At 47.0% G+C, this 17,675-nt stretch overlaps 2 protein-coding genes across 7 annotated transcripts in view; one reads left to right on the plus strand and one right to left on the minus strand.

The window, feature by feature from the left end:
- The first annotated feature begins 298 nt into the window (after positions 1-298).
- LOC119015575 (epithelial cell-transforming sequence 2 oncogene-like) overlaps positions 299-17,675 on the plus strand; it is a 63,737-nt gene continuing 46,360 nt past the window's right edge. Inside the window, exons 1-21 of one of the 4 annotated variants that reach the window (XR_005073395.1) lie at positions 299-691; positions 1,267-1,379; positions 1,452-1,614; positions 1,693-1,948; positions 2,019-2,190; positions 2,276-2,411; positions 2,490-2,655; positions 2,952-3,080; positions 3,163-3,255; positions 3,496-3,702; positions 3,802-3,905; positions 3,992-4,135; positions 4,218-4,304; positions 4,376-4,485; positions 4,569-4,716; positions 4,800-4,873; positions 4,960-5,116; positions 5,193-5,258; positions 5,350-5,438; positions 5,530-5,689; positions 5,767-6,433. Coding sequence is in view for 1 of the 4 variants with exons in the window: in XM_037091679.1 (XP_036947574.1) it covers positions 557-691; positions 1,267-1,379; positions 1,452-1,614; positions 1,693-1,948; positions 2,019-2,190; positions 2,276-2,411; positions 2,490-2,655; positions 2,952-3,080; positions 3,163-3,255; positions 3,496-3,702; positions 3,802-3,905; positions 3,992-4,135; positions 4,218-4,304; positions 4,376-4,485; positions 4,569-4,716; positions 4,800-4,873; positions 4,960-5,116; positions 5,193-5,258; positions 5,350-5,438; positions 5,517-5,689; positions 5,767-5,900 (2,856 nt within the window). In the remaining 3 variants the exon portion in view is untranslated. Of the gene's footprint in view, positions 692-1,266; positions 1,380-1,451; positions 1,615-1,692; positions 1,949-2,018; positions 2,191-2,275; positions 2,412-2,489; positions 2,656-2,951; positions 3,081-3,162; positions 3,256-3,495; positions 3,703-3,801; positions 3,906-3,991; positions 4,136-4,217; positions 4,305-4,375; positions 4,486-4,568; positions 4,717-4,799; positions 4,874-4,959; positions 5,117-5,192; positions 5,259-5,349; positions 5,439-5,516; positions 5,690-5,766; positions 6,434-17,675 lie in introns of those variants that run through there. The other 3 variants (XM_037091679.1, XR_005073397.1, XR_005073396.1) reach the window with 3 other exon arrangements.
- The window catches only part of filip1l (filamin A interacting protein 1-like), a 68,970-nt gene continuing 57,902 nt past the window's right edge, over positions 6,608-17,675 (minus strand). For 2 of the 3 annotated variants that reach the window (XM_037091676.1, XM_037091677.1), the window contains one exon: positions 11,538-15,097. In XM_037091676.1, coding sequence (XP_036947571.1) covers positions 12,241-15,097 — 2,857 coding nt within the window. In that variant the 3' untranslated portion in view covers positions 11,538-12,240. Of the gene's footprint in view, positions 6,822-11,537; positions 15,098-17,675 lie in introns of those variants that run through there. The other variant, XM_037091678.1, reaches the window with a different exon arrangement.

Consider the following 17,675-nt stretch of genomic DNA (forward strand, 5'->3'; position numbering starts at 1 on the left):
GTCAGGCATATTTAGGACTTCTATAAGTGAATAAACAAGCTGCTTGCAGAGGAGAATAAAGTCCACAGAACACTGTTTGAAGCTAGGGAGGTGGCAGGGTCCGCCACACGTAAACACAGTCAAACTGGGTGAAAGTGAGTTCTAGTTTCCTGTCATGGGAAAAAAGAGAGTTTTCTTGTTCATTTAATATTTAGGCATAAAAATAAAACAAACCAACAATGGAGATCTGAAAACTTCCTCCCAAAAACTACGTAATGCTCCTTTAACTACAGAACTTCCCTCGTTAATCTGCAGGTGAGCTACATATTTGCCTGGTGCTGTAGGTGCAGAGGTGTCTCAGGTTGACGTCATGCTCAGTGGACATGTGGTTCGACACCCTGCCCTCGGACTGGACCCGGTTCCGTCACTTATTGATGAGCCGCCGCTGTGCAGGAATGTGCGGGTCCTGGTGTTGACGCGTCACTAAGGTGACGGGAACAATGGCGGGCAGCTGTCGGCCTGTCGGAGGAGGCAACACACAGATTTAAACTACAAGAAAATTCTGGATTTTTTCGACATGGAACCGAGCCTGAGACCGGCCCCGCACTCGGTGAAGCGGTGGCAGCTCGGCGGGACCGACTACGACCCGCAGCCGTCCCAGACCCTCTTCAGCACCTGGACCCCACTGAACCACAAGTCCGGGAACCTGCAGGTCAGACCCCGACACGGACCCTCCTGGACGAGCATGAATCAAACTTTTACTGACATTTAAATAAAGTTCTGTGTGTTCTAGCAGCCACCAGATGGCGGGAAAGACTCGATAATTAACCAGACTCAGGACCAGATTATTATAAAACATGTTCATTTATTACAGTAATAAATAAAACGACATATTCTCTGAAGCTAACATGAAATAGCACTCGGCTAATTGGCCAATTAAGCTGATTTGGAGCAGGTGTGCAGACATAAGTGTCGGTCCCACTGCGCATGCGTCAAGATATAATGACGATAATGACGTTTCAAACTCAATGAGGGCTCTTCTGTTGTTTTACACACGTTGTCACCTAAAACAAAGGGATTTGAACCCACAACCATCAATATATCATCATACAAGATGGGTTTTCTCCTCCTGCATACGTTTGGCAAGTTGGTTTGATGTTTTCAAGCCCAACACTTGTATGAAAATCCACCCAAATAGATTTAAAAACAACAAGAACCTTGCCCTGACCCTTCCGGTGGTTTTCATCTGTGTTTTGAAGAAGAGTTTGTGTTTAACGTCTGCTGCAGTTGTTCGAGGAGAGGATGAAGCTGGTGCTGCACTGGTTCGACCTGTGGACGGACCGGCAGAGGAAACACCTGCTGCACTCTCTGCTCGCTCGCTGCAGTGGCTCACAGCTCAGGTAAGATCTGAGATCAGGTAAGTCTAGTTATGTCGCGATGATCGAGTGTTCACCCTCTGACGATCTGAGCAGGCACTGCAGGGATCTGCTGATGGAGACGGTTCCTGTGACCCGAGTGGACTTCACGGCGGTTCTGCCTCGCTTCCTGTCCCTGTATGTGATGTCATTTCTGACCCCTCGTGACCTCTGCGCCGCCGCCCAGGTCAGCTGGCACTGGAGGATCCTCGCCGAGCAGGTGAGCAGCCTGACAGAGAGGAATCCAATGTTTTACTCTCGGGCCATTTGTCAACTTTCCCTCTCTGGTTCTGCTCAGGACTGCCTCTGGGCCGGGCGCTGCATCAGGAGAGGCTGGTTCCTTCCCTACGCTCCGGGAGAGAAAGAGTTCGGAGCGTGGAAGAACCACTACGTCGCCTGCTTCTCCACGCTGGACTGGCTCGCTCCGCGGGAGGTGGCAGAGCAGTACGGGACGTTGAACCGGCCGAGCCCAGAGGAGGAGGAGGAAGAGGAGGAGAGGAGGAAGGAGAGGAGGATCCGGCAGATGATCCGAGACAGACTGCAGGAGGAGAAGAGTGAGTGGAAACGAGAGAGATGACGAGTGACAGCAGCTCTCGGTGTTTATATTGTATCTGATGTCTGCAGGGCTGTCGATCAGAACCAGGAGAGCCTGGGGTAGCTACTCAAAGCCAGGGGGAGACAGAGGAGGGAGGCCCGGTTCTGGACTCACACTCAGGTCGTGGCCTTCTGTCTCCTGGACTGACTTGTCTCCCAACCTGGACAGAGAACAGGAGAGAGTCCAGCCTTCCACTAGCAGGTTGTCGTCTGTATATACCCACTGATATCTTTGCCCTAAAGTTCCTGCTGTGATGTGAACCCAGAACCTCCATCCTCTCTCTCAGTGACGGACCGACCCGAGCCAGTGGAGCTCTGTCCTCCTTCACCTATAGACCTGCACCGCCACACTCGGCCCCTCACGTCCACCTGCCCCCTCCGGCCCTCTTACTGCTGGTCTCCGACAGGATCCCCGCCTATGAGGTAAAGGAAAACTAAAGCGCCTGTCAGGCACGTTGGGAACACGAACGTCTAATATTTCTCCCTGTCTGCTCCACGTAGCTGCTGCTGAGCGGTGTGAAGGCCGGAGTGATTCTGGTTCTGTACGACCACAGAGGGACTCTCTCGGCTCTGTTAGCCCAGGCGGAGAGGGCCGTTTCCGGGCAGAGAGCACGGAGGCTGGGCCTGCTCGCTCCAGGAGGAACGGAGGAAATCCATCTGCTTCGCGGTGAGGATTAATAATCCTGGAAAACGTTGCCAGCTCCAGCTCCAGTCCAAGTGGAGTCGTTTCTATCTCTCAGGACACTCTGAAGCACATCTGCTCAACCCGTTTCACAGCTTTTTGTATCATGACAGCACCTTTTCTAGAGTTCACGGCTTTCATCGTCCCTTAGCTGAGAGCTGGTCCAAGACCCACTATCATAAATCATACGTTCATTTTACATTATGAACGAATCAGCATGCTCCAGATCAGCGAGTCAGGGCTTTATTATGGATTAATCATCTTTGTTTCACCTTCAACAGGAAGCAGCTTGTCAGAAAAGACTCTCCGGACCCCCGACTGTAGAGACTTCTGGGAGAAGCTGTGTGGCTGGGTGGCACCGACCGACGAGGGAGGAGGCATCGACATCTTCTCCCCGCTGGCTGCATCCGGTCAGTAGACACAGATGTTTTCGGACACACAAACTCTGGTGTAAGTGTTGCTGTTTCTGATCCTGTCCGTCTCGTTCTCAAGCATCAGGCGTGGCTCTGATCCAGACCCTCTCTACTCTGACCGGTCTGGAGGTTCGGGCGCCCATGGGTCTTGCCACCGGAAGTTTCCAAAACAGTGAGTCAGCGTTGCACAAGACTGACTCAGCTGAGAAAGTTCAGCTATTAATGTTTCCCAGCTTAGGAATATCCTGCCGCACCACTAATACCACTAACACCTCCACAGAATATAGACGCCAGCAGCAGCTGGTGTGAGTCTTGGCTCTCTTGAAATAATTTATCTTGAGCTGCAACGATTTGATCTGGTAGTCTTTAATCGTTAAAGCCGTAAATAAATACGTCTTTGTCTGCGTCTCAGTCCTGAGTGAGTGGTCCGACAGCAGCGTGGGCGCCGGACTCTCGGACCAGCAGCCAGCGTCCCCGCCGCTGCAGTACGTGTGCGAGGGCGTCCTGCAGGCCTGGTGCTCACAGGCCCAGTGGATGGAGGAGGTTCTGGTGGAGCTGAGGGCCCGCCTGGCGCCGCAGCTACAGCGGGTCAGCCTCCAGGCCAGAGGCCGAGCTCTGGGTGGGTGACGCGGCTTCACCAGCGGCAGGTTTAAACAAACGCCTGCATACTTTGTGTTCTAATAACCGGTGAGAGGAATCTGTTTGTGTGTTTTTACAGGACGTTTACTGTGTGAGGCAATCTGCCTGGAGGAGCTTTTTGTGTCCACAGATCTGAGCGAGGCTCTGACGGAGGGACTCGCTGCTCTCAGCAGACAGCAGGAGGTGAGATTCACCGTGAGCGTAAAAAACACAAATAAATCAGAAAACTGAGAGGATCCGAACTTAATTCTGTTCTCTTTCATCCTCAGACCAGACCTCTGGAGTTTCTCGCCAGCTTCCTGACAAGATGGCGTGAGCAGAAGGAGAAAGAGGAGAGCGGCGATGATTTCTCTTTATCATCGCACAGATCAGAGAAAGGCCTCGACCGGGCCCGGATACCTGAGCTGCCACAGGTGTGTGCGCTTTGTCCGTGTCAGCGACGGTCGAAGAAGAACACCTCATCTGTTAAACTCACGTCTGTCTTTCTGTCTTTAGACGGTGTTCGACTGGAGAGGCGCCGTCGCCAGAGAGCTGCACCACAGCGAGGGTGTTTATCTGAGCAGACTGGGCGCCGTGATGAAGGTACGGCTAACGTTCAGGCACTTCCAGCGAGACTTTCTACACATTTAAATCCTCTACCTGTCGTCCTGAAGGTGTACCATGAACCTCTCACAGCCGCCCTGAACTCCAACAGAGCCATCCTGAGCTTCGCCGACATCCACACTGTCCTCAGCCCGGTCGCACAGATCCTGGAGCTCAACAGGTGCACAAACACTCTCTCAAATTCAGATGATACCGCCTTTGTTGCGTGGCGTGACAGATTGCCGTGTGTTTTGTTTGCCGCAGGGTGTTTCAGGCTGATTTACGAGCCAGGCTGCAGCAGTGGGGCGCTGAGCAGTGTGTCGGAGACGTGTTCCTGAAACTGTGCTCCAAACTCCGAGTCTACACCAACTACCTCAACAGCTACGCCACCGCCGTCCGCACCATCGACAAGGTGATAAACTCCAGCAGCAAGACTCGGCTGCTCGATTGCTCTCTGGTGTCCGATATGTAATCAGATGATGTTGTGTGTGTCAGTGCAGGGAGACAAAACCTCCGTTTCGGGCTTTCCTGAACAGATCGGACAGAACACTAGCGACACACATGCTGAAGTAACAGCACAAACACACACTTGGATCATTTAATCTTTAATTAATCAGACTGTAGACGTGTTTTTGATGTGTGTTTGCCGGTGAAGCCTGCAGGAGCTGCTGCTGTGTCCGGTCTGGAGGATGCAGGAGTACGTGACTCTGCTTCAGGCGCTGACGGTGCACACACACCCCGGCCACCCAGACCACACGCACCTCTCCTCCGCCCTCGGCACCCTGCTACGATTCAGAGGGTTCATACAGAAGGTGCTCAGGAGCGTCGAGACGGCACATTATGTTCACTTCCACGTGGAATCTGTTGTGATGTTCTCTTGTCTTTCAGTCGAAGGGGAACGCGGAGAGAGACCGACAGATGGAGGAGACGCAGCAGATGATCCGAGGCTGCCCGGTACAAACACTCCTCCCTTCTTACTTCAGTGTCTCACACTCTTTGAGAGTATTTTAATGTGATTACGGCGTGTGTGTGTGTGTGTGTGTAGAGCCTCAGTGAAGGAAACAGGCAGCTGATCGTAACTCAGGATGCTGCTTTGTTCCGGAGCCCCGACGAACAGATCCCAGACTCCCTCAGGTGACTGATGTTCCTCCTCTCAGCAGATGTTTAATAAACGCTTCTGTGTCTAATCGAGGGATTAATGTGGCTCATCAGGATCTTTGAGCAGGTGTCTGATGTGGGCCTGTTCCTGTTTAATGACGCTTTGGTGTTGACGAGGCGAAATGTGCACCACACGCTTTTCACGCCGGCCCACCGGAGCACACACACCTTCCTGGCATCGGTGGCTCTCTGCAGCCTGGCCGTCAGAGAGATCACACACTCGCGCTGTGAGTTTCATCGGCGCTCAATCTTCAGCGTGCGATCAATAAAGGGAATGTTGATGTTGATGTTTCTCTGCCTGTAGATGTGAGTCACGCCTTCGTCCTGGAGGGTCCCTGCCGGTCCTGGGTTTGTGCCACGAACAGCGGCGAGGAAAGGGAGCACTTCCTCTTGGTGCTGCGTTCAGCGATAGACGCCGCTCTGACAGAACATCAGTGACAAGAGAAGGTTTGGACACAACTGACCTAGGACCAGTAGCTAGACAATCCTAGCATCATCTATCATGTCGCCTTCATATTATAGGATGTTTTTGTTTGTTTTTCTCGTTGCACCACTTTAATTTTATCGATCGTTGAGTCACAAACTGTATTAAGGTGTTTTTATTATAAACAGAATCAAGGCGTCACTCTGGATTATAATCAGATCTGAGACATTTCTCTGGTTCCAGGTATAAAAAAAAGTCTTTATTGATAACCAAAAATAACACAAATGATCATCACTATGAAGGAGCTGCGTTACAACACATCACTTATACACTTATGTACATTATTGCCACTTAATTTAAAAAAGACATCCAGCTGTTCCATCGCTAGACATGAAGTTGCTCACGATCAATACATGTAACTTGATGTTCTAGTGTGACTCTTCGTTGTTATCGCGGTGACATCGTCGCACGACTCTGTGACAGAACGTATGAAGTGGAACTAGTTTCTAACACTGTGTGGACACATTAAACATGATATCGACACACACATCTGTTGCATTTTGTCTTTTTAGAGCACCAAAGACGAGAGTTAGGTAACAGCGGTGCAGTTATTTTCATAAAATATCAAAAAAAAAGAATAAAGTGTGAAGAATTTCACTGTTGTTTTTCTCTCACGGATGATTTTAACTTCATATTTAGACCTTCTGTTTAATATCTAAAGGATGTTTTGACGAGTGTCACAGTCTGCGGTTCATCAGATGTGGGTTGTTGTTGTTGTTGTTGTGCGTGGCCTGATCTTTCCCAGGCGTCTTGCTCTGCAGCCCCGCGTTCGCCGCCGACGCCACCGACGTGCCGTTCGTCCCCTTCTGGGAGCAGAAGCCCTTCGGTTTGGGGATTCTGGTCGGTCCCGGTCGTCGAAATCCTTCGAGAGGTATCTGAAGGAAAACAGAGACAAGGGTCAGATCATGAGGATGATTCTGACTTCTGAGTTGTGTGCAGGAGCTTGTTAAGTTTGGCTGCAGTACCGACATCGACCACTAGATGATATCAAATCATGTTTTATGAACAGCAGATGACCTCAGTACCAAACTTTTACTGCACTTTGTCCCTGAAAGAACTCTTCTAGATAAAAACAAAAGTCTTCTTTAAAGGAAACTGGTGAAACACATAACATCCTTTCCACCACGTTGGATGCTCTTACCTGTCTGATAATCATATAATATACAGAGTTTTATACAAAGGTTAAGCTGCAACAATTAGTCCATTAATCAAGAAGAGCTGTGTTCCGACGTTTTCTTGACAAACTGAGCTTCAGTGCGTCGCAGCCCTCGAAATGTTCTTATTTAAATATTAGTAATTGCAGTCTCAGAGCTGGAAAAACTTTCCTTTATTGTTGCCCCTGATGTTTGTCCCAGTTTTCATCCCATTATTAATAACAGTGTGAGTTTGTTGCTTAGAGACAGTCTGCAAACAACACACACACACAAAAAAAGGGGAAGTTTCATGGGAATCAGCCCATTTCTCCGAATCCTAAGCGACTCACTGCTCCGCTTACTGTGCAATCACTTCTCAATCAGTGTGTTTACATGTGCTGCGACGTGCCAGCAGACCGAGGTGCATCACTGCAGGCGCAGCAGAAACGGTATCTGATAAGATCCTTCCCACAACCAGCCGTCTGATGCAGCCTTTTTCTTTCATATTTTGTTATTTTTCTGTTTGCATTTTCAAATAAGCCCTACAAATTATTCATGTGAATCATAAAGACCGCCAGACGTGCGAACAGTCGGATGTCTGAGAGTCTCCCTCCTCCCTTTTTCTAGCTCACAGCTCGTCTCTGTGGCAGTCAGACAGTAATTATCATCTTCAAAGTTATCCAGGAGTGTAACCGGCACACTGGAGGTTCATTTTCAATCATATCCTCCTTTTTTATCAGCGGAAGGTAATTTGCATTTAGCCGAACGAGCCTCAAACACACACAGAGAAAAAAAAAAAAAAAAAAAAAAAAAAAGCAATTAGCGACCGGGCGCTTCTGTCAGATTTGGGGGGTTAATAAGAGTCAGAAACTGAAGTCGCCTCTCTGACAAAATGTGTCGGCAGCTGAGTGAAACTGAAACTTTCCAGCGTTTCCATGAGTTTCATCACTCCCACTCGCTTTATTCCCGAGCAGCACACTGAACGACTTACGAGACGCTCTTGTGTGGCTTGAGGTTTTGAGAATTAACAAAAAAAAAAAAAAACCTGCAGTGAACTACATCCCTACATATTCATCCGGGGGGTATGAGTTTCAGAATAAGTAGAGCCTCGACGGAGGTAATGGGCCAGAAAATCTGCACGGGCTCCACGTCATGGGAGCGCTTGTTGATTCTACATGGAAAAGAGACCTTAATGTGTGGCTTTGTTCTCTCGTATATCAGCGGTGCAGCAGGAGTTCAGCTAAGTACTTCCTCTGCCCGGGCGCTCCCGCAATACCGGCTGTCTCCACGGCAACCAAACACTCGGTTTGTTTTGGTGTGTGAGTGAGGCGACTCTCACAGCGTCTACAGCCTTTTGTTCAGAGACCAAGTCTTTATCGTCCTGCCCCCGGTTTGTTTTTTATTGAGCCCGGAGGTCAAGGTGAGAGAATTCCCCCGCGAAGGGGAGGAAATCCACTCCTCTCGCCTGCAGAGCGACACACGGCTCGTCGTTCTGGCCGCCGATTGGTTCGATTACATCGCGCCAACCCCCCCAAAAAAAGGAAACACTGCTGTTAATCAGGAGCATCAGTTCGAGTTTAGGGTGATTACAGCCCACAATGAAGCACCCTCGTCCACCAGCGTGTCACAGATCCGTCCTCTTCGACTGAACCCGCTTTTATGAATCAACTGAAGTCTAATGTGAGTCAGGGGGTAATTGAGGTCGCAGACAGCGACGGCAGCTGCTGGATGCTTTCTGGAGTAGTCGTCTTAATGAATAGCATCTTGTTCAGCCGCTGCATCATTTTCATCGCGCCCAGACTGCTCCGGATCCGGTTCCCCCAGCTGCGCTCCTTCACACTCATTCAATTTAATGCTCGATTTGATCATCTCCTCGCTGTCACACCAGTCTGTGTGTGTGTGTGTGTGTGTGTGTTTTTGGTTGGCTTTTGCTGCAACAGTTGTCTTGCTCCATCTCAATAAGACTGAGGAGCATCGAAGGATTGATCGACTCCCTCACAAATGTACCTCTTCGAGACTGTTGCCGCGTCTAATTACTATTATTTTTTGCTGCAGAGCATTTGGAGAGTTTGATTAAACGTTCACATTTAGACCATGTTTCACCAGAATTTGCAATTCTGGCTCTCAAATGGGAACTCAGGGATGTGGTTTCTTCGTCAGGCTCCGAGATGATGATAGGATATCATGTACAAAATGCCTCTATAGCAAATCCAACAATAACCTCACTGCAGGGGCCAGGGACCAAACTACAGCCTGACTGATGCTCCATTTCAGGGCCTTCATCGATCTCAGAGAGTAAAAACTTCTGATATCGATATAAAACGGTCTAATCCCAGAATTTAAACTTCAGCTGTTACATTTATCATCCTTAATGACATCAGTGCCATGAAGTAATTAACTTTACAAAGGAATTGCATATATTATAAATGACCCATCTTTTTCTGCGTTATAATCACCCAGAAATGTTTTCGTATCGGATGCATATAGGCCAGTATTGATTGATAATATATATGAGTGGGGCTCTGGATCAAACCACACGCCTCCTGATAAATGGACTGCTGCTCCACCTTTTGAGGGGAAACGGCAACTTGTACTTCATATTGTGTCACTTATGTCTTCTGCAGGGATGCAAATATTTATGACATTTCACATTATGTCCTCATGCAGACCATAACAATGACTGAACGAGTTTGTGTTGATGTTGTAAACACATTGTAGCTCGAAGAACAGACGTCTTAGACGGTTGGCGGTCACCAGGAAGCGTCTCAGGTTTGTGTTTTCTAACCTGGACTGCTGTGTGTGTTATCCTCACATGTGATTCTTTGTGACAAGTTTAGATTCACAGTCGTTTGCTTATTCACTGCGTCGGCTTGATGTTGAGCTACATGAGCGTTCTGGACGAGTATGAAGCACCGAACACCAGCTTTTGTTGATAAACCGCATCAACGAGACTTAAACCTGCCAGCGTCCGTAAACAAACACACTTAATCCCTACGTATCCACAGCAGGGCGTATCTGTGCACGGCAGCCATGTTTAAAAAAACAACCAGCTAATCTATCTGAAATATGAAGATAAAGCAGAATGAAGTCCTGTTTGAAATGTATGGCTGCTTGTGTATGTTTCATGTATACACAGGATGCATTACAACTTTGATTTGATTCAGATAAACCAAAAACTACTGCAAGAAAAAACTTAAATTCTACTTTTCGTTTTGACATTAGCTTCACATTGACGTGACGTTTATTCAAATGCACCGCGACAGATAATCGTCTGTATCCTCTCTCCTCCACTCCTGTCTTTCAGTCTCCATCCGCCCATCATCATCATCTCGTTCTGACCTTCGGTGCAGAATTAATTTAAACGGATCAGACGCGTTGCACAGTATGTGGTCATGTTTCCACTGTGGGCCCGTCGGACCGCATGTAGAGGAATGCATATACACGGAGGAACATTCGTAGGTTGTGCTGATGATTCATCTCATGGGAGAAAGAAAAATAAAACAGACGTTTTGGGTTACTACCCGATGAATATAAATTTAAATGAGACTTTCTGCTCAAAAGCTGCTGAGTTTATGTTATCAAAAATATATATTTGTGCTTCTGAGATCCAGATGTTGTATCCGGTTTCCCAGGGGGGTGGAATATTCAGTGGCAGTGCTCTCAGTTTCTCCTCTTGATTTCCACCAGATTTGAGAGACAAACTTTGTAACAAACTTATGTTCTCTCTTTTATTGTTTGTTGTCCTGAAAGATTGGTTTTATGCCCTGACAACCTTCAAATACCAATCATCTGTTGATTCTTACACGTCCAGATGTTACTGTCTAACAATGTCAGTGCTGGAGAAAAAGTATAAATCAAAAACTGTATTGAATTGTTTCTGAAAATCGATATCTCAGCACCCAGTGGGGATTGAAGTTGTCGGTCAGTGAAGACAAACTTGAAGTTTGGCCCTAATAAATCCACCGTGTTGACTTTAATTTGATATTTAAAACCAAAAAAACACAAATTTATCTTTAACTTTCTGTGATTTTATTAACTTCCCCCCCAAAAATTGAGCTGGAAACCTTGAAAACTGATCTGTTAAAAGAAACCCTTCCAGTTCTGTTGCATTCAACCTCTAAGATGTTTACAAGTTTTTAAATCTCTTTATCTGCTGGAGACAATAAACTCTAACTCTGCATCTTGTACTTGTTTTTACATGGATTCTCCTCCAGCAGCAGCAGCTCTGCAGTATGAAACACCGCACTGAGGTTTCAAGCAGAGTTTCCGTTGCATCATTTAAGAGAGTTCACATCATGCTGGTTTTCATTTTCAGTCACTGCTGTGCTCTGGATGTAAGGAGAAACTATGACATCAGCCTATGATTTAAACCGGAGCAAGCAAACACATGTGAGAATCCCCGAGGGTTCTTTTCTGTCTTGTGATCCGTGTGAGCACAAAGGTTTTTCAGACAACTCGTCCACTTCGGTATCGTTTAATTAGGTCTGACAAAGTCTTGACAGGCGTCAAATCTAAGATATTGAATGACGATCGTTTGAATAACACACTGAGTTAAACAGTCACTGTGCATGCACCAAAAAATCAAATCAAACAAGTGATCTCAACCTAATCGCATTTTCCTCAGATTACTTTTTAATTTTTTTACAGATTCAAAAACATGCTGGATTTAGTGGATAAATGAAAATTGGCAAGCATGGATGACAAACTATAAAACATAACACATCTTTTTGCACACTTTAATTCTCAGAAAAACCAAACAACTTAATCATAATGCAGTAATGTGTAATATGAAGTATAAAAACTGGCATGATACATCAGTGTGAATAGTCTTGACTACATGGCAAATTAGCCACTGAGTACAATACAGTAAGTGCACATAAGTTAGAACCCGGTGTTATGTCAAATGAAATCAAAATCTAGTGCTTTCAAAATGGTATTGTTTTCTCATGCAGGCAAACAATTGTTTCACACAGAACCAAGCAAACCAAAAAAAAAAAAAAAAAGGAAAACATTCAAACCCTGGTTTAAACTCATAAATCAAGTAAAAACACATGTAAATGAATCAGGGTATAGATCTGGGGGAGTCTAGGGGGTCTATGGCTGTGGTGGATCTCATGGGCAGGATTCAGGATGGGATGGAGGAGTTTTGGCGGTTATGGGGTCAGTCATAGGCATTACTTACTGTAATTTGTGATGGCCTTTGGATTGGGGTGGAGGTGGGCTTAATCATGATGCTACTTGTGATTTTGCTGTTGCCCTTGATAGTAGGAGTGCTGCAATTTGCAAGCACCTGAGTCCTTTGCTCCTGGAGTCCAGGCGTGTGGCACGGACTCAGCGTTTGCGTCGGGGTGCTGATGCTCTGAATGAAGGGGCTCCCTAAGTGGATGTGGATTTTGTTGTCCTCTGTGGTGATGACGTTGGGCCCAGAGCTGTTGGACCTCTGGACCTGCCAGTTGGTTTGCCTCTCCGGGGTCACTCGGAAGACGGCGTGCCCTCCGACGACCTCGACTGGCTCCGTGGCGAGGGAGCGTTCAGGGGTGCCTGTTGTGACGGACACGATCTGTATAGGTGACATGGCTCTGTCCGGGGTCACGGAGCCACATGAGTCTGGAGTCATTGCTCTGGAGTATGTGGACATGGTGAACGGTGATAGGGCCCTATCTGGTGAGCAAGGTTCATCTGATATTGGGGAACCTTTGGATTTCATTGTTGGGGAAATGGACTTTGCAGTCGGGGATATGGAAGCATTCTGGATGATGGTAATTCTCTGTTTGGGCGGACCTCCGCTTGTGGGTATGACGGCAGTGCTGGTGAATGACTGGGTGTTTTCTGTGGTCGGGCTGGTGATCTCTAGCGTCGCTGTGTTATGTCCGTGGTCAGGAGTCACTTTAATGTGCAGAGGCTGCCCAGGACTGTGGGTCAACACAACATCTCCAGGCTGAACGTGGTTCCCGTTCTGCCGCGGCTGCACTTTCCCGTTCACCTGATGGGCGTTGTCTTTGTTCTTCAGGAACGGGACTCGCGCTCTTCTCATGTTGTTGTTCAGATTGTTGACGTTGTTGATGAGCGAGGGGCTGCATTTGCTGAGCTGGAGCTCGTTGCTGTAATTTGCGTTATCCTCAGGTTCGCTCTCGTCGTACAGCTTCCCGTTCACAACGGCACGTTCCAGTGGTGCCATTGTCTTACAGTTGGGAGACATGAGGTCAAGAGGCTCCGTCTGAACTTCCTTGGTGGCAACATGAAGGTCGGAAAAGCGTCTTCCATTCATGCCTGGGCGAAGACTTTTGCTAAAGCGTCTGTATCTCTCAAGCTCTCTTGTGAGTGTTTCCATTTCTCTGGCCAGTTCTTTGTTCCTGACTTCCTGTTGGGTCAGTTTTCTCTGCAGTGTAGAGTGGTCGGTCTTCATACGACAAATGGACTCCTCAGTTCCCATGTACTCGTGGATCTTCTCTTTCAGGGCTGCTACCTCTCTGGTCAAGTGACTAGACTTTGCCTCCTCGTCCTTCAAGCGTTTATAAAGAACATGCTCTTGGTTGCACTCTTTCTTTTCAGCCAGCTGGTACTTGGAAAGTTCATTTCTGGATATTTCCAGCTCCTCCATCAAGACTTTAGCTTTCTCTTGTTCGTTGGTGAATCTTTTCTCCAGTGATTCAAACTCCTCTGTCTTCAAGAGGTCGCCCTCCACCACCTTCATGTCCTTTAACTTGCGTCTGAGGCGTTCAACCTCCTGCGTCAAGTCCTTCACTTTGTTGTCTTCTTGTTGGAAGCGGTTAGCAATGGGTGTCTTGATGTGCTCCTCTTTGGCTTTGCTTCTCAGGTGTTCCCTTTCTATGTTCTCTAGGGACTGCAACCTTTTCTTCATCATATTGATCTTTGACTCCAAATCATTGCTCTTTTCCTCCTCATTCTTCAGCTTGGCCTTCAGGTCATCCCTCTCCTTCGTGGCGCTGCACATTTTCTCCTCCAGCTCAGCTTTGGACCTCAGTGCCTTCTTGCTCTCGTCAATCAGCTTCTCTGTGACTGATGTAACTTTATCCTGTTCTGCCTGAAGTTTGCCAGTGCTGTTGTGAACTTTGTTCTCCATTTGCTTCAGCTTCTCCGCCATCGCCTTCCTCTCATCCACCAGCATGACTGTGAGAGTCTTTAACTTGGTTAGATCTTCCTTCAGTGTCAGCTCCGTCTTTCCCAGTTGGCTTTCAGCAGCCTCCAGTTCTCTGACCCTGGCTTTCAAGCCTTCCAGCTCACTGGTCAGCACCTTTGACACTGTCCTCTCCTTCTCCAGGTTACTTTTGAGGGAACTGCATTCTTGTTTGCTCTTGCTGAACGCATCCTCTAATTTCTCCAAGTCCATAATCCTGTGGTTCAGTTTATCGACTTCGGCCTTCAGGCTCCGGCTCTGGTGCGCCTCTTTCTCCAGTTTCTTGTTGAGGTCCCTGCAGTGGTCCTCCATTCTGATCAGCTCCTCATCCTTTCCCTCCATTTCAAGTACCCTCTTCCGTAACTCTTCAAGCTCAGACATGAGGCTAGAGTTTCCACACTCGCCACGACTGATTTTGTCCCTCAGCTCCTGCAGTTCCTCTTCAGCTCTGCGCAGGGTTTTGTTGGTCTCCTCCAGCTCATCAAGCTGCCTGCTGAGAGCTGAGAGTTTCTGGCGCAGCTGCCTGTTTTGGGCATCCTCACTGGTCAGTTTGGCCGTCATGCCTTCTTGTTCCTGATGGTATCGACCGCTCTGGTCACGCAGCTCAGCCTCCAAGCGAAAGACCTTTTGCTCCTCTTCCTGCAGACGAGCATTAGCTGAGCTCAGCTCCTCCTGGGCTTGTGAGGCACTGGCACTCAGTTCTTGGACCTTGGCTGTTTGTTGTTTCAGCTGCTCAGTGAGACGCTGCTGTTCATCCACAACCATCAACGCAAATGACTTGAGTTTTGTCAGCTCCTCCTTCAGGCTTGTGACCTTTTTGTTGTTCTCTTCGTCCTTCCTTTCTTGGTAGGCTTTCTCCTGATCAATTAACAGCTTCAACCTGTAACACATAAAAACAAAGCAAACATGATCTTCAAGCAGTCTGAGTAGAGACAATTGTTTTTATTATTTCTTTGCTTAACATTTAAGTGAGTTTTGGAGTGACACTTTAACCTAAAATGTCAGTAAAATGTCAAATGTTCAATAACAAAGGTGCGAAAGAAACTCTACACCCCCACTGTCATTACCCATTGGACCCACTTCCCCAAGCACTGACACATCATAAACACTGTTATTTTCCCTGCATTTCTGAGCTGGACTAAAGTTTTAATGTCATGGAAAATTTAACACATCATAAAAAGCATTACTTTAACTCTCTGGGGTTTGTAGTCTGAAATACCTGTGGTTACTTTTTTTGGGGGGGGGTTCCCTTGTTGCCAACTAATTCCCCTATGGTTTGGAAACCTGAGTTACAGCTGGGCCTTGAGTTTAACAATTGGTGCATTTCAAAAAGTTTCCGCAGTAGTTGAGGGTGTACCATATGGCCTATTAATTCCTGTGGGAAATAATGGGGGGGGGGAAAAGACTGACGCGCAGCCAAATATTGACATCAACCTTGGAAAATGATCTCACGTGATGTGACGAGCAGGTAATAAGAATGTTTCACTAACACTAAACTAGACATCAAAAGGTGATGATTGTATCTTTGCACATGGAAGCAAAGGCGCATACAATTTAAATTTACGTTGAAAGACGACAGCAATCAGCGAAAAAACAATTAGACGGAATAGAGTATGTGATGTTTATATTTCCACAACTACATCTAGCTCGTATTTCTTCCCCGGTAACCCCAGGTGGGATACAAAGTACTCAAATGATGTCAAGGTACAAGTTGCAGTGTGTAGTCGGGGTCAGCTCGTCTGGCACATGCATACATCACCGAGCCAAAGTGCCTACATCCCCGGGGGAAGGTATGTTATGACTTCTGTGTGCGCAGCTGCCAGGCATTTCCACACAGATGGCCCACTGGCATGGAACAATCCTTTAATTAAGGGGTTCCTCTACTACCAACCCTCCTCCCCTTCCCAAAACCACCACCACCACCTACCCTCCCCATTTTTTTTTCTTTTCTTATATATTTAAAGGAATTCCCCCTGCTTCCAGAGGCAATTACAGTCCCTCAGAGTTTATACAGAAATCCCCCCACACACACAAACACATACTCTCTAGGATCACTAATTCCACATGCACACTTGGGTTGTGGGCCATGATGTAAGTGTGGTAGGGCGGGGCGCTTCTCAGCAGCGGACTGTGTGTCATTTCTTTTTTTTTTTTTTCTTCGGTAGCTGCTGAAGGGTGGGAGCGGATAAGTAACGGGACACATGCGAGGGGATGCAATTAGATCCAGACCAAACAACACTCAATAAAATCTCACAAGGATATGCATCAGAATTCATTATTAGTGTGGTTTTTCGGAGCTGGGGGGGATTTGGATATGATTTAGGGCCACGTTTCAAGAAGCAAACACACTATTATTCACTATGAATTATGCTTTTTATGGAAAACTTTGGACATTTTTGGACCAAGTGACAACCAACAACATGCTCTTGTTAGTTTTACATGTTGTACGTTTACTCAAGAACGACACCTGAGTGCAGTTTTTGTCACTTTATACTTCTACTCCACAACATTTTGAGCTTTCAACAGCTAGTTTAACAGCTTTTAAAGGGTAACTCCACCAATTCTTTTACATTGTGTTCACAGGTCTGCACAGGAGTGCTACTACAAATGTGAAAAAAGCAGCGTAAAGTCTTTTGTGGCCCCAGAGGAAGCTGCATGTAATCTGATGAAACTGCCTCCAGTGTCTGTCCACATTGCATACGGCCTACATTACCCACCATGCATCTCAGCCACATCACCAGAGATAATTTACCAGATTACATGCCGCTTCCTCTGGGGCCACAAAGGACTTGATGCAACTTTTTTTCCACATACGCAGTAATACACACCAAGACCTGCAAAATGATCAGTCGTGCACTGTGAAAATACTTCACTACAAGTAAAAGTCCTGCATTCAAAACTTTACTCAAGTAAAAGTATGCTAAATTACCTTTTAATAGAACTTACTGTTCACCAAAAGCATTCAAAGTTTATTTAATTTACTGCTACTTTTCATAGGATCTGATTTCTTCCTTCTCCACTGGCATTTTGTGATTCCAGCATCTTTTTTTTAAGTATTCAAGGCGCTCAGATTCGTTTTCTGTCTTGTGTGCTGACTTCACGCTTGCCCCTCGTAGAAGTGTTGATAAAATATGTTAATCATCTTTCTCCTTGTCAAGGACTCTTGATAAAGACTGCCGTGCACACCCCGTCTTATCTAAAAAACATACACGTGTTGAAAAATTGCCGTGCGGCGCAGAAACACTGAGTTGCTAAGTGAAAGCAGCAGACGTCTCAGTTACAAACCACCCTGTCGCCTTGTAATCGCTGTTTATTCAATCTCTTATCTCAGTTGCCGCTGTTTTTCTAGTGATGTCATCGGCCGAAACAGAAAGACAAATGTACTTTGTCCCCCCCCGAAGGACTGGAAACTCTGCCTATCACTCGCTTTTAGAATACAACAGGGGATTAATCGTGTA

The sequence above is a fragment of the Acanthopagrus latus genome, chromosome 24 (assembly GCF_904848185.1).
Source record: "Acanthopagrus latus isolate v.2019 chromosome 24, fAcaLat1.1, whole genome shotgun sequence".
NCBI classification, from domain to species: Eukaryota; Metazoa; Chordata; class Actinopteri; order Spariformes; family Sparidae; genus Acanthopagrus; species Acanthopagrus latus.